The following is a 17,385-nucleotide window of genomic DNA, read 5'->3' as shown; positions in this document are numbered from 1 at the left end:
TATTATTATGATCACACATTAAATGAGGTGGCCTTAACTACTGTCTACTTAAAAAAAAATAATAAAATTTTTGAAAAATTAATAAAATTAAATTACAACGTACTTATTGTAAAACACTTTTGCTGCATAGTAGTTAAGGACACCTAATAGCATGTAAAGTGGGGCGATTATTAATATTTTACTGTTTATATACACTAGTTATAAATGTGACTTTAATGTGATAACTGTGTGTCTCTTGTCAAGTGTTTCTGTTCACACACACACACACACACACACACACACACACACACACAGAAGAGTGTGACAGCAGTGCAGCAGACACAGAGATCTTCTCAGCAGCGCGCGCGCGTGTGTGTTATATATATATAAATATATATGTACGCGCTGTGTGACGTCGCAGGCAGTGTGTGTGTGTGTGTGAGTGTGTGTGTGTGTGTGCGTGCGTGTGTGTGAGAAAGAGCGCAGTTGATATAGGGTGAGCTGGAACAGCGGGTCACTCTCAGTTGAAGGATGGAGTGAGATCGGGTGTGTTTCTCCGTTCGCCTGGACTGTGAGGGTCTGTGAGTCTCTGGACACCTATAACGCGCGTTTCACGCAGCATTTCTGTCTCCGCGCGGGAACACGACAGGTAACGAGCTACGGTCGCTTCACCCTTTCCCGTGTCCGCGCGCGTCCGAGCGCGGATCCCCGCCGTCTGTTCGCATCGAGCGCCTCAACAGGAGTTTCCACCGGACTCTTGGTCTGAGAGGGCAGCGATTGCGTGTCACTGCCTGCCCAGACAGCGCTCCTGGGCGGCCGTGGGCATCGTTCTCACCGGCTCTGATGCCCGAACGTGAGGTCTGGTTAGGCACAGACACAGCCGAGAAAACGCGTGCTTCCGATTCCAACTCTCACACAGATTCATCAGCGGTGCACCACACATTTGATCGGACGTGCACTTAGACCAGCAAGTTTAAGCTTTCTGTTTGTTGTTGCTGCGCATTATTCATAGCCATTAAACATTGCAACAGTCTACGCGTTTTTTCATATAGCCTATATGTGCTATCAAATAACTTTATGGCTGAAAAGGTGATGCACGCAGGGAAACGTTGACGTTGAACGGTAACATATTTGATGCATAAATATTATAGTAACTCCTAATTCTGGTCGTTCATAGCATTCCCTGCACGCAAACCATCACATCTGCACGGTGTTAAGTTAGTTTATTACATGTTTATAGCATGCATCGTTATTTGAGCTGCATGATGGTGTTTGGTGTTTGTGACACTTTCATCAGTCTTTGTTATTATTAGTCACAGACAGTTACTGATGAAGAGGTCACTTTTGGTGAAATGTCTTCCACTGTATTGCGTATTTGTTACAGATTTTAACAGCTCAGATAGGTTGCTATATTAACTTCACATAATTTGAAGCGCTAAAATGTGTATAAAATCATCATTGTATTTTTGTAATGAAATGTTCTAGCCCAGCTGCCAGTTTTCGCTCGACATTTAAGAGCAAGTATGTAAGACCAAGAGCCAATGAGTCTCTCACTAGATTTTATTATGATTTTTATTTTATTGTTATACTAAATGCATTGCTATTATTATCACCCATAGTATGTATTGCTTCTGAAACTGTGTTGTGTCGAGAACTAAACACCAAACTAAAGTAATGTAGCATGATATGATAACACATTACATGATATTACCACGAACGTGACCCGAAGATTTTGTATGTACATGAACAAGAGCAAAAATGTGTTTTTTAAAAGACATCTGTGTAGTGTGCTTGACCAAATATGCTCTAGAGCTTGTTTGGATGCAAACATTTAATTTAATTTAATTTAATTTAATTTAATTTAATTTAATTTAATTTTATTTATTTTATTTTATTTTAATTTAATATATATTTTTAAATATTTATTTTGATTTTTATTTTAATATTTAATTGAATTATTTTTTATTTTATTTTATCATTTTTTCCCCATCCCTAATTATTGCGATAAGCCTACTCTAGCTATTGTTTGGCATCGTGCTCCCTGCTGAACAGACCCGCGAGCCGCCGCTGTAGAGCATCCGAGCGGATCGCACACACTCGTATACGAGGCACGGAGATGGCGTGATATCCCTGTCTGATTCAAACACAATGATGATGCTTCGCCGGTAGTTCAGATGTGAGGTGAACAGTCTCAAGCAGCGGTATGATGTCTTCATACGCAGAGCGCCTTATTGTTATTCCCAGTCCCAGTTCATGGCTTGCTTCAATCCGTACTGAGAATTTGCTCAGCTGCGGTTCAACGTGTAATCTGCAATCCAGCAGGAAGCTCTTGAAAATGTCACACAAGTTATTTTTAACCTTTTGTAATGCCATTCACGATCCTGCTGCAATATTCGAAGATGTTTGTTTGGATCCGTGGTCTTGTTTACTCAAATATCGTGGAGAGTTTTTTTCATTATGTTCGTTCGCAGTGTGTGCTTCTGTAAACTCAACGGCTAACGAGTCTTTCCTATCGCAGTGGAGCTTTCCGGATTTCCTCTCCATCCAGTAAAGCATTTCACATTTCTCTTGTTTGGTAATAGACGTTAATTTGCATTGGTGGTATTCATCCCGAGCAGCTTTGGCTTGTGAAATCATCTGCCGTCACTGCTGTTGTCAGTTTACACGAGATGTTTATGTATGTTAAGTCAGATATCATTAGCATGTCACAGAATTAGTTTACATCTTTACCCAATTTTAGCTGAAACGTGTGTATGATATTGTAATCCGGTGTTAGTTATCCATGCACGAACGACTGATGAGTAAAAATCTAGGATGGCAAAGATTAACCAACCTACAGATTACCTGATTACATTATTCATATGTAAAGAAAACCAACGGCTTATGCATGGGTTCATAGAATACTGGATTTCTTGGCGGATGTTATTATATATATTCCCATTTATTAATAGATCATACACCTGCTTCAGTGGGTGACTAACAAGGTTAAGACAAACTTTAAAGTGATTTTCAGCAGTATATTCAATCTAAGGTAGTACTTGAATGCAAATGATTGGTAACCAAGAGCTCAAGTCTTAATATTGCATGATACCAGCATATGGCTGATTATTAGTACTTATAAAGTCTTATCTTGCATGAGGATATTTTAGATGCCTAAACTTAACCTCTACCTCACTAACTATTAATAAGCAGCAAACTAGGAGCAAAATCCATAGTTAATAGTTAATAATGAGAATTGGACATGCATCTTCTTGATTCTCTTCTCCTTTCTTCTCTATATCGTTTCATATGTATCCATCACTGATATGGCCAAAAAAAAAAATAACACAATTTGTTATAGATATAAACGTAGTTTGCACACTGCACATTTCACGCAGGGTCATTGTGTGTCGCCGTTATTTGGCTCCAAAAATACAATCCCAAATGTTAATCACGATTACTCGCTTGTTTTTTTTTGTTAACCTATAATTATTGCACTTTCACGTCAAGAGATTCGCTTTCTGCATCTGAGCTGGATATCTCGATAGAGATCACTTAATTCCGGCTCACATGTTTGCTGGTGTTTTCGGCTCATCAGCATTTTTCTGTAATGCAGAGAGAGTGTGTGCACGCGGTTGCCAGATTGGGAAGATAAAGCAAAACACCGGGCGGGAAATGAATCGATTCTGGATAAATAACCAGCAGGCAAATATTGCAGATGATTATGCTTAATAAATCTAGAGAAGCAGAACTTTATTTGCGATTAAAACATGATTAATCATACAGCCCTGTCTGAAGTGAACCAACACTGAACTGATTGATCTGAAAAAAACGTACTATTTTTAGTCTTTCAGAACTGCTTTACAGCAGAATGTGTTATTTTTTTCTTCGTAATTCATTCTACTTTGGTGTTTATCACCGTGAAGCTGCTTTTACACAATCTAGATTGCACAAGTGCGATGAAAATGACTTGACTAGACCTTAAAAGCATCTTAATACAACATTAAAGCAACGGCTTGAACTCAAATCACAGGCCAAAAGTAAATCTTGGTAACTCATGTTACCGATTATTATTGCACAAACTAACCAACTGGTTATTAAAAGTTTTGCTCCAGAAAAAACCATACCACAGCTCAGACTGAGCCTGTCAGCGCGTGTTTCACTTCAGTTGGAGATGAAGTGCGTGGAGATCTTTATTTTGACGGGGAGAATAGAAGCAGTGAACACAAATCACCTGCATCAGCTGCGGCTGTCAGGAGACTCTTATACCTCAGCATTAGAGCGGGAATTGACGCTTCATCAGCTTATCGCTGTCATGATAAAGCCACAGAAATGTCTGCGTGCTTCCAAATGTTGCCGAATACTGTCTGTACACGATGCATGATGAAAAGTGGGTTTCTCAAGTAGTGTTTCTCTTAAATGCGAACATGCATAATACTTCCCAAAATCCCAGAAGCCTTTCATATTCATTTTATTTAGTTTCTTATGTTAATTTGTTATTAAGAGTATGGTTATATTATTATTTTATCATATGTTATTTTATATATATATATATATATATATATATATATATATATATATATATATATATATATTTTTTTTTTTTTTTTTTTTTTTCTTCTAATAGTTTTTGTAACAGTAAATGTTTCGAGCAGACAGTACCTCTAAATGGATTCAATAAAACAGCACCTATTTATTATTGATTTGTGTCTCCTCCAGGCATCGACTATCTCAGCCGCTTCAATTTCAAATACAACCTGTAGCATATTTCCATTATTTCTACCCGATTTAACCCATAAAAATATTTGTTGGTGTAAGTTGATGTATATCGATTGGCTACATTTTTGACTTGAATAAAACCAGCTGCCTTTTTACTGACATCAAGCGTGCTGTTTATAATTTCTTGGGAGAGTACTATATAAAACTATTGTTGATTTTAGGCGCTTAAAGGTAATTATATTTTTATAAAGCATCTGGTAAGTTATTCAGTCCATTGCTTCGGTTTATTTCTGCTTCTAATGCCGCTAAAGAGTCACGCACACAACCTGGCTGTGTTTGTCAGCTGACACATAAACCCTCAAATATAGTGGTCTTCCTGTTGAAAAATTAAAAAAATTTCTGCTATGATTGTGCAGATGAATCTGACCGCTACAGATGATGCAATGTCAATAACAACATCAAAACTTTGATAAGACTGATGTCTGAAAAATATAAATGTAAACTTTTTTTTTGCCAAAAGCATTGGTGCTTAAAAGTTTCCAGTTAACACAAGTATGAAAAGTGAACAAAAATAAGAGTTGTTCATTTCTTAAACACGCATTGATGTTCCATACAGAGATGCAAACCATCATAAAAAGTGTTTTTAGACACAGTTCATGTTTTATTACGGGTCTGTCTCTTTCCAGCATTGCTTGCAAACTCTTCTTTTCAAGGTTCAGTTGTTGTAGCTTCTATCTATAAGCCGGCCTTAAAGGAGTAGTTCACTCAAAAATGAACATTTGCTGAAATATTTTCATTCATCATAACAGAAATGTAGCATTCCATCACTTGCTCACCAGTATATCCATTCGCAGTTAATGGGTGCCGTCTCCAATGAGACTTTTTTTGTACATGACTGGAGTCTCGAGGATCATCGTGATGTTTTTTTTAGCAGCTGTTTGGACGTTCATTCTGACGGCACCCATTCACTGCAGAGCATCCATTGAAGAACAAGTGACAGATGTCTTTAAGAAACCCTCCTCTGCATCTCAGATGGTGTGAGGGTGAGGAGATGCTTGCTTTTCACTGAAGTGAACTAGTTCTTTACAGGTTTGCCATTTAAAGCAATGGCTTACTGTTTTTTTGCCATTAATATAGCGACGTGAACGTCTTCTGGGAGTGTGAGGGGTTTCTGGATGTTGAGTGTTTGAGCGCTGGTGGATGACGTTCATCGTGTCTTCGCTCTTCTCTGGACAGGCTGGCGCTGATGGGCTGCTTGGGCGTCTGGACTTTGTCCGTCCTGCTCGGATCTTCCCTATGGCTGTCATATGGAGTCCGAGTCGGCGCTGGATCCGGAACTACAGCAAAGGAGGAACTTCAGGTACAGCGGTGCATTTCATTGTCTTTAGCCGTTCACGTTCTGGGACTCTGAGCTAAAACTGTTGAGTTTCAGACTAGGTTTAGACTGAACCAAGCTAACCAAGTCCAAGCCGGTTTAGATCAGCTTCAATTCAATATACACAATATAACACCTTTTTTATTGCAACGCTTATGTAAATATCTTCTAATAAAGCGAAAAAGATGTGTAATAGAGGATATTACGGTTGAGTGATATGGTTAAAAATAATGATTTATTAGTTGAATTTCAGCATACAAGTTGGTACGCATTTAATATTCTAGTTTACGACAAGCCCTCCTCCCTGTTATTGTAAATATATTTTTAATCTTGCTTTGAACGTAACGATTGTTGCTGGTATGGCATAAAAAAATGCCAAGATAAATAAAATAAATAAAACTGAAAATGATTAAATACAGCAGTTAATGACACAAAATAAACATTTATCAGTCAGTATTTTTTATTTTAATATTTGAGTGCATTCAAAATAATTTAGCATTTTTTTGAATGGAAACTCGAAGGTATGAAATATGATCAGCATGTGAAAAAAGATGAGAAGACTGCTGCAGGTTAGCAAGGACATATTTGTATTTATTATGCAGAATGCACATTTGGAAAATAAAATATGTTTTTTGGAACAGGTTCGGTATTATTCATGAGAACACAATTCATTGTTTTAGTCAATGGACACGGGAATGGGTTTGTAACGGTCTGAATGACCGGAAACGCCTGAACCCAATGAAGTAGAACGCGAATGTAGTCCATTAATCACTAACCGAAACTAGACACGCTTCCAGGACAAACAGCACTGATATTTCATCCAATGATGCCGGACGGTTAATGCTCGACAACAATTTTCAGCATCTTTGAAGGGCTAATAAAACTCTTAATGAGCCTCTTCAGTCTGCAAATGCCATGTCTAATGTAGATGTAGTGGTAGGAATTGTTTGTCCCAGATGAGATCTTGAGGAGTGCATCATTGTCTTCAAGCACACACTGAACACTGGGCGTCAGGCTCATTGTGAGGCCTGCTGGGACTTTTATTTCTAATGACTTCTCAGTGCTGTAAGGCGCAGACAAGAGGCACAGCTAAAAACCAGCACAGCAACTCAGGATCAATACGCGGTGTAGTTCAGCTATTTCGTTTTATTTATTAATTGTTATATTGAAATTGGTTAACTGTTAATCACGTTGCAATAGTTGCTCCTTTGAGATTCGATTGCAGATTCGTACGCGCATTTGCCAAATGAAAGTACTAATGGCAGCAGTAGTTTTAGAGTAGAGGCGTAAACGAACTAAACAGCTTGCTAGGGGCCCGTGGCCACCAGAGGGCCCCCAAGAGTAGCTACATAAAATGTCATTTTATTTAATTTGTTATATATTATGTCGATGGTCAATGGTAATTATACGAAAGTACAACATTAAATAAATCATTGCATATCATTTTATTATTTCTACGTCATTTTTTACGACCTTTTTCTGGTTTCTGTGATGCGGCGAATCAAAGGGTTTACTCGGTCGCGTCTTTAAAGGGCAAATTAAATTTTGTGGAAGGGGTGCGTTTCATAAAACCTTTGTTAGCTAACTACGGTCGTTCCTGTTATTATTTCCGATTGCGACTTGCGAACTTGCTACCACAGACGCTTTTGAGAAATACGCTTTAGGGTAACTTTTTCTTTTAGCGAAGTTCATGTTCGAACATCAAAACCTCAGCAAATAGGCATTTTAATAAAATATAACATTGTACTTGTCTTCTGTGTAAAAGTAATTTCCTGGGGATATCATTTAGCAATAAAAATAAGCCTCTGTTTCATAAACTGATAAGAGCTTAATATTATTTACATTATGCCTCAATTAGCTAGATATAGATCAAGAGTTGTTGTTTTGCAGATGCTCGCTGCTGTTTAATATTTATTATGAATAAAACTACAACTCTGATTGATATATACATGTGCCGTAAATGCATTGTCCGCTGGACACACAAAAAAAAAAATCACAATCGCATATATTTTATGCATAAAAGGACACTATCAAAATTAATGTTTTGGTTTTTGTTCTGAAAATCTTTATGCATTTTTTTCTGGTCATCAAATAAAGACATTAATTTAATGTATCATTCATGAATAAATATAAATTCAGTAAATTCAGATTCATTGTTTTCTTTTTCTTTTTCTGGATTCCTTTTTTTCTGGACTCTGAATTAATTGTTAAATTAAATGTTATGCATAATAGGGTCCTATCAAGTGTTTTGGTTTTTGTTCTGAAATTTTTTTATTTTTTTTCCTGGTAAGCAAATAAAGATATAAAACATTAATTTATCATTCATTCATTCATAAATGAATCAATAAATAAATCACTTTCTCTCTTCTAAAACAAAGTGCTGCAAAGCAGGTTTAATGTATTTAAAATGAAATCATATAAGAAGATTTGAATATACCTTAGAAATAAAGTTATTATAATTTGTTAGTAATATTAGTAGTAGTGAGACTGTATAATAGCAATATGTTCTGCGCAATTTATTCACATGGAGACATGCAGAACATGCACGATTCATTCTGCAGTCTAATATTCAGACACTAGTCCATATCACCATTTTATTTAAGTACTTTGATTTATGGATTCAAAGCTTAAATAAACTCCATGACATTCCACGTTATGGAAAGATTTTAATTCTGTGATTCGTGTTTGGATTTCACAGAGCACTGTGATTTCTGCATTGTGGAAATTACAGGTCACGGAGGGTCAAACCAGTTTCATATTTCCTGCCTGCCCTCAGATTGATTGCACACTGTAATCCTAATGTATTTTCTCAATACCTATTGTATTCTCACTTATTGATAGTACAGCTGTTATCTAGCATCTAGTCTTTTGTGTAGCTGAGCATCACTCACAGGAAAATGTCACTCTGGCGATATGTGAACTCATTCCGGAGGATTTCTTTATTTTACCCAAGGCTAAACTGTAAGGATTCGTTTTGTCAGCGTTTAGTCACCCTCATGTTGCTGAAAACCCATGTAATAATTTTCAGTCTTCAATGTCTGAGCTGCTCTATTTCACATGACGACAGCAGATATTGTCAGGCTCTGGTAAACATGGTTTCTGTCTTTTCTAGTTACCAAATCTTTAAATTTTCTGCCTCGAGACAAGTTTGATGTCAATAACGCCAAACGCCACTTTGAATTTCAGTTTATATTTTGAATGAGATTTGAAAGAGGCAATGAAATATACACTTTTCCTTACACACACACACACACACACACACACAGACACACATATATAATACATGTTTTTAAAGTAATCAATTGCAATCAATTTATTTTAGTTATCACTAAATGACCTTCTACATTTAGAGACATTAAGTTTTGTGAGAAAGACTTATTTAAAACATGCCTGTATACAGACTGACAGTATGGAAATAAACGGAGATCTGTAAGTGCAGCTGTTTGTTCAGTGGGGCGTGGGCTGTAAAAAGCCTTGAGCTAACACACTAACCCCACAAACTAACCCAGCTTTTTATTATTAAGGTTATAAAGGTATTAAATATAAATGAATATATAGTGCTGGCATCCAGTGGCCATATTTTTAGCCACTTTATATGTTTCTAATATAATATACATGTTTGTATGTTGCAGCGATGTTTACAGCAGTGCTTATTAATTGCTTTTGTGTCAGAAGCCATGTTTTACATACTCACATGCAGTGAGTGCAACACAACACTCCTTACTGAATAAACACAGCAGTATGCCAGATTATTAACACAATATAGGTTTTGAATGAATAGGAATTGACAAGTTTCTAAATGTTGTAAAAACAACAGAACTAATATAATGGTCTGTGCATTACATTTTTATTATTTCAACATTAAGCATTGTTCCCTACCAAAAGGTACTCTTGATGCTGTGTATCAACCCTGCTGAAAAAAACAACTAAAATCAGCCTAGGCTGTTTGGCTGGTTTTAGCTAATCTAAGATGGAAGTAGCTGGTTTTAGTTGGTCTTCTGGCCTGGTTAGACTGGTCAGGCTGGTTTGAGCTGGTCTTTTCAGCTGGTTTCCCAGCTAAGACCAGCCTGGAAGGCTGTAAATGTGGCCAAACCCCTCTGAAACCAGCCTAATGACAATCTTAAACCAGTTAAGACTTTGTTCTACTAGTTGTGAAGCATGTGTCAAACACACCAAGAATTTGCTTAAATAACCTCGGTAGGTGACATCATTTGATTACATGCAACTAAGCATTTCTTTGGATTGGGAAGCAAGCTCTGCAGCTCTTGTTTCTATAGAAATTGAGAGCGTAGCCTCTAAACACAGCCTCCGAGCACTGTGATTATAAAACAACGAGAAGTTATTCAAGGTACAGTGACTTGAGCAGTGTGATCAGATTAAAGCTGATTGGTCAGAGGAGCAAGAGAGCCCCAGACCCTCCAAACTAGATGACAGGTTTCTGTTAGGTGGCAGGAAAAGGTACCTCAGCTATGGTCTTTCCCCTATTTTGGTGACCTCCATGATGAATTAATTCATGGAATGTGCCATGCTTAATCTGTATTTTTGTGTCTTCAGTCTTGAATTATTTGAGTATCTGAATTTAAAGATACAGGGCTCCATGATTATTCCCTAGGTAGAAGAGACGCTAGCAGGCTATCTCTCCTCTGGTGCATCATCACTTGAGAGGTCAATGCTTTCTTCCAAGCCCTGTAGAGCAACATCTAAACTGGTAGGGAGAGCGTTTCATATAGTAGATTATGCTTGTTCTGCCCTACACACCATGGCAGTTCTGCAGGCACGTCAGACTGACATTTATTAGCATCTAAATGCAGGGAGGCAAACAGGCCAGAATAAGCTTTCAAGTTTCTCCCCTCAGTATTTATTGTTGGGCTGTTGGCCACCCACTCCCAACACGGTCCAGCTCCTCTGAGGTAAGAAGTCCAAAGAGAGAGTGTGTGTGAGTCATAGGCCCCCTCGTAAAGACTGGGGAACAGCTCATAGCACCAGCCAAAAGGGAAGTCATACCCAAAAAAGGTGATTTCGACGAAATGGGGGTGTCTCCCTTCGGGAGGGCCACAGGAAAACTCAAATAAAGAGTAAGGGCTCCTTTCCAGCACCCTTAGGGGATCGCTGCACAACGTCCACCATTGCTCATGTTTCAGGAGTTAGTGATCTCTAGAGAGATGTTACATGTTCAGTTGTTTCCAACATTTAGCATTCCACCAGCAAAACAAAGCGTGGAAGCTACTGACAAATAATGTCTCCCTGGGTTGTAAGCTCTGTACAAGAGGGCTACAGGATACAATTTTTGTATCATCCTCCGCAAAACCAGAACAATTGTGTTTGTTCACCCTGGTATTGCAAGCTCTGCTGGACCAGGAAGTCATAGAAAATCTTGACAGAGAGTTAGGCTGCTACAGTCAATATTTCTGTTTCCAACCATCCATTCCAGATCCTTGCAGGCTGAACTGCTTTCTAAGAACATACAAAGATACATTCATTTAGAAATTTTGCCACAACGCAGGACGTTCCTGATGTTTGCTTTTGGGGGTAAAGCTTACCAGTATCGGGTTCTTCTAGTCAGCCTAGCTTTATCACCCACACATAGCAAATTGTATGGATACAGCTTAGCATCGGAGACTGGATGATTTGGCCCAGTTTTAAGAGTGTGCATTCCGACATTGGGATTTCATCCTCACTCATTTTAACTATGTGGTGTTGAGACTCAACGTCAAAGGAAGAATTTTCTCTCTTGCCCAGATTACAAGATATTTAGGGGTTAACAAGATTTGACCATAATGTGGGGACAGTTGTCTCTTACATGTGCTGAATCCATTATGAACACCCTGAAGGATTTCAGGTTAGGCCAGAAGGTTAATGTAAATAAAGTTCTAGGTCTCATGGCGACAGCATCCACGTGAAACCTTTGGATGTCTTGCACTTGAGACCATTACAGTTTACAGTTGTGGCTCAGAGCCAGGGAATATAATCTAAAGGGCCAATCCCCAGAGGCTTATATGGGTTACGTGCCAGGGGCTTCATACCCTTTCTATGTGTTTCAGTCCCACTCAGGGCACGTGCTGTCATCGCAAGATGCTATTAACAGGTTCTCCTGTCACAGGTTTCATTGACCATCCAGCCCCTCATGAGCTGGAGTGCCGTCTTGGATGACCATCCAGCCCAAGGGATCAGGAGAGGTCATCTTCTCATTTGGTGCATAAATTGCTTCAAAATTATGCCTGGATTTCAGGCCCTGAAATGCATCCTCCAGCAGTAGCTACCATGTCCTAGTGCAAGACTGTGTTAGTCACTTACATAAGTCGCAAGAGCAGACTACACGTATACCGCCAGAACAGGCAAGCACAATAGGTTGACAAAGGATACGTTCCTGTCCTTCAGAGCAATTACATTCTGGGGCATGTGAACATGGAAGAAGATTTGCTGTAATCAGTATGATTGGAGTGCACTGCTAGAGGCTCGCTTTCGTTCAGGAAGGAGAAAGCCTGTGCATCCTTGTTGAGATAATGGTGCTTTTTCAGACAAAACTGATGATGCAGGTATCTCTAGATCTGGACACAGAGGCCCATACGTAGCCCAGGCTACGTCTTTAGGCATTTCCTCTGATAACTGTCCTCCCAGGAGTCCTGAGCAAGGTCTTTCAACTAGGGTCTCATCTCTCTTACTGATAGTGCTCCACTGATTGACCAGAGTGTGGCTTTTAGGTCTGATATCTCTCCTCAATGGCTCACTATGGGCAATTCTGGTCAGGAGAGTTCTCTTATCTCAGGAATGGGGGACAGTATTTCATCCCTGGCCGTAATTCTGGAACCTTCATCTCTGGCCCCTGACAGGGAAAACAAAGGATGCTGGGTTTCCATGAGATGTACAACAGACTGTTTTGATTGCTATGACTCCTTCCTCTAGAAGAATTTATGCATGCATCAGATGTTTTTCATTTTCAAAGGCTGGTGTAGGACACACCATGCAGACCCATTTCACTGCCAGGTTGTTTCAGTGCGGAAATTTCTGCAAGAGAAATTGTTCTCAGGCACATGTCCTGGTACTTTCAGGGTCCATGTGGCCGCCAATTCAACCTGCCACCTGATTTATGGTGTTTCTGTGGGAAAGCACCTTCCAGTCAACCACTTAATTCATGGAGCTCAGGAGTAGGGGCCGCCTCCCAGAGTGATGGTACATAGCCTTGAGGACCCATTTTTAACCCACTAGAGCCAGCGCATGTCAGGTTGCTGACTCTGAAGATGCTTTTTCACGTGACTGTTGTTTCTTTAAGAAAAAACAGGGATTTTCAAGCTCTGTCAGTCTTGTCATCGTGCTTAAGCACCAAAACAAAAAGGACTTCAGCCAGTGACATAAATGAGAGCAGATTTTCATATGCTATGGCTACGACTGAACAAACATTGTCACATTGGGTGAGGAATGCTATTGCCCTGGCCTACAGGGTGCTCAGTCTGGGGAGTTGCTTCCTATACTAGGACTCTAGCAAGAGTGTCCCCTTGCAGCAAGTGTATGATGCGGCAGACTAGTCATATATTAGATAGTCACACTTTAAATAGCTTGGATGTCCATGTTACTCTAGGCTCACATGTTCTTGAGTCAACATCCCAGAGTCATGTCTGAGACCTTTTCAATGATTATGCGCACACACTATACAACCCTGGAGATCCATAAACTTTCATTGAGGCTGTGTTGGTATTCTCATTTCCATTAGCTCTTGATATGCAGCATCTTATTCCTGCTTTTTCAGGGAACAGGGCTACAGTCAAGTAAATTGAGACGTTTTCTGAACTCATGAGAACACACCTGGGAAATAGTCAAAACTATGACTTCCTCCTAATAGTCAATTAATCGTTAGTCGACTGGACGAGGCTTTTTTATCAGTCGCTTAGGCACAGAAAAGAAAACACAGGCGCAGTCCATAACTAACAGATCATTAACGTCTAGTATACATCTGAAATTGAGTAAGTAGAAATAAAGTAAGTATTAGCAACTTATTATCTAATGTTAATGTAAATGTGCGCTGTTGAAGTGTCAGTGTAGAGGGTGAGGAGCGTAGATGAAGGCAGCGGTTCACTCACTTGTGCTTAAAATGCTGCTAATTTTTGGGTAAACAAATAAGAGTAATGGCTTTTTCTAAGCTGTAAAGGCTAGGTTTATTTGCATGTATTCAAAAAATCTAATTGGACATCTCAGTCTGTGAACGTGAGTGTGAAACACTGCATGTATCTTTGCTTTACAGACATGAGTTTGATGTTCAATGAATATCTGATCATTTGAATGGTCTTTGCAGGTGTTTCATAAATATCTCAATTTAGTTATAGTTTTTCTAAATACTTACAGAAATAAAGGTACAAAAGCTGTCACTGGGGCACTACCTTTTCAGAAGGTACACTTTTGTACCTATTAGGTTCAAATATGTACCTTTAAGGTACCATCACTGCAAAAAAATTCAAGATTTAATATCTTGTTTCCAGCCAAAATATCTAAACATTCTTAAATCAAGAAGGATTTTCTAGACAAGCAAAAATTATTGTTTTGTTTTCATAAAAAAGAAGTCAAACTTAAGTGCCTTTTTGCTTACGACAAGCAAAATAACCTGCCAGTGGGGTAAGCAAAATAATCTTTTTTTCTGATTTTCAATCAGATAAATACCCTATTGACAGATTATTTTGATTGTTTTAAGTAAAAAATCTTTTTTTTTTCCAGAAACAAGAAAATCATTTTTGCTTGTCTTGAAAATCCTTGATTTAAGAATTTTTAGATATTTTGGCTGGGAACAAGACAATAGATATTGGCTTTAAAAGCCTTTTTTGCCGTGAAAATGGTACAAATATGTATCTGGCAGCTCTTATACCCTTTTCTTAGAAATTATGGTGTTTATATTTATTTTTAAGGGAAGGGATGAATGGAGAAGAGTTCCCACATTTTTGTTTTGATTCAGTAATAATTGTTTCAGGAGTCTCGTGAACTGGTTCGACATTCATGTCTCACAAATCACGCATGACTTGCAAAAGCAATACTGTTTTTGTTTTTTATTGCAAATTGAGTGAGATACTCAATGTCAGCTCACACATTGTTAAAGCAGTTACGATAATATCGTAGACAATAAATATCACACATCCCTAAGTGCAAGTAAATGTGGCACAACCCTTTTGAAAACATCTTGTCCTCCGTGCTCAGCTTAATGTGTAAACTGTACTGGTGTGGCTTCTCTTGGAAACATATTGATTTTATAGATCTGCAGAAAGCACATGGTAACACTTTACTCAAAGGGGTGTCCAAAAGATTGACAGGAAACCTTATTAATGATCAAGAAATGACACATCAGGAATATGAAGGAAGTTATACTGTATACATGGTTATCAGGAACTGTCATTACGTGTGTTTCACTACTTACGTGTGTTATGTCATTTTTAATGCAAAGAAGACATTATTTCACCTAACCCTAACATAACCCTACCCATAACCTTACCCTAGCCTATAATAAAGACATCTCAAATAACTACTATTAACTATGACTTTTTCCTAGTTCAGGTGTTGGGTAGGATCAGGGATGTAGAATAAGATCATGTTGAATAAGACATTAATATGAGCTTAATTATTACTAATAAATTGTATGCTAATAAGCAAATCGTTTAGAGACCTTAAAATAAAACACATTAAAAAAGCATAAAGCAATTACTACAATGTTGCAAAAACAGAGATATCTCTAAATTGCTAATGATCCTGGCTAACATTTTTCATTATTTTCCACATACTGTATATTATTGTTTCTCCTCTAAGCCCTGTATTCCTGAAACAGGTCAATTTGTACAAAGCTCATCATTCTAAAAAAGGTGTGCTCTGATTGGCCAGCTATCCAGTGCATGGTGATTGGCCGAATACCTCAAGCGGGTGACGGAATTGTTATACCGCTTACCATAACGTGATGCTGTTTCCTGGCATTGCATCCATTGGGAACATAATTACTAATTATACTGACCTAGTGCTGTCTTTTTACACATTGCGTTGCATCACATTGCATTTGTGATCAGAGAAAACAACAAACAACAAGCACTACTCTACACTGCTCAATACTCACAGTCGTCAAATTCTTTAAATAAGAAAACATACTTACAGGCTGTGAGTACTTACACTCTGTTCTGGAACATTCTTGTTGTGAATACAACTTGACCACTGATTTCCAGTTGTGTCCTCTTTTGGAAACACACTTTCACAATGAAACACGGCTTCTCCAGAACATGGCACCCGCAGCAACACTAAATAAAAAATAATAGCTTTTAGGGATCTTATCTATGCGCAAACAGCTTGTGACACCCCAAAAAGATAGGAAAACCTGAAGTTGCAATATATTTAATGAAGATCTATTCGGAGATGAGGATCTACAGTCCTCTACAGCTCAAGATCAGCCTCGGGGAAACTGAAGTAGCCAGCATGTGTAGAGATGCTTGAGTGATAGTGATGTGACAGAGAATGCAGGCCTGTGAGCCTGGAGTAGATCAGGGCTGTAATCTCTGATCAGGATGGTCAGCATAGGACACTGCACTCACACTTAATACTTGAAACGTGTACCTTAGGGTTGCATTAAACCAATACCTGCATGGACTCCAATGCAGGTTTTTTTTTGTTTTTTTGCCAGTTCGGGCACTGTTTGTATGTTTATCGCTTGCTGTAATGCACTACTGTCTAATTATCTGATATACGCACATTTTCATAATTAGACATGCACATGTAAAATGTTCTGTGCTGTATATTTTAACCCCAAATGTTCTGATGTATTACATGTAAACCTGTAGGCTTTACTACTAACCAGTGAAATATTTTATAGCTTTTTTAATATTTATGGATTATATCTTAAGATTTTCTCCTTTTCTTTTGCAGCAATATGGAGGAGCTGAAAATAAAGTCAAGCAAAGTAAGTCCAAACTTGCATGTTTATAATGATATTCCTTGTGTGTTCTGGTTTAAGCATGTTACGGGAACTGCCGCTTCAGCCTCAAGAAGTTGAAAAGCTTATTTTACAATGTATGTACAATGCATCAGCCTGGGTTCCATCATCTTCTTTGCATTCATCTTAAAATCAGTGGTTTAGCTGTGAGTAGCACTGTGTGTGAGATGGCTAATGGAAAACCAAAGGATACTTTAGGGATCTCAGGGATCTAATTTGGGATCATGGGTTGATACACTAGGGAATTCTGGTTAAATGGAGGTATTATATTGGCTGTTGTGTGTCTCAAACAGGCCAGCGCAGCTCCACACGTCACTTATATGTCTCTGGTAGTGCTGTGCAGCGGTAATGATTTCTGTATTGATTACAGTGCATGCTTTGACCTTGC

General features: G+C 38.5%; 1 protein-coding gene across 1 annotated transcript in view; it reads left to right on the top strand.

Moving 5' to 3' along the window:
• Nucleotides 1-384: 384 nt before the first annotated feature.
• The window catches only part of fstl4 (follistatin-like 4), a 159,691-nt gene continuing 142,690 nt past the window's right edge, over nt 385-17,385 (top strand). Inside the window, 3 exon segments of the mRNA XM_043220811.1 lie at nt 385-628; nt 5,914-6,037; nt 16,931-16,964. Coding sequence (XP_043076746.1) covers nt 5,924-6,037; nt 16,931-16,964 — 148 coding nt within the window. The 5' untranslated portion in view covers nt 385-628; nt 5,914-5,923.

Source organism: Puntigrus tetrazona, chromosome 21 (genome assembly GCF_018831695.1).
Source record: "Puntigrus tetrazona isolate hp1 chromosome 21, ASM1883169v1, whole genome shotgun sequence".
Lineage (NCBI taxonomy): Eukaryota > Metazoa > Chordata > Actinopteri > Cypriniformes > Cyprinidae > Puntigrus > Puntigrus tetrazona.
Note: the sequence above shows the minus strand (reverse complement) of the source record. Positions and strands in the feature narration are given on the sequence as shown.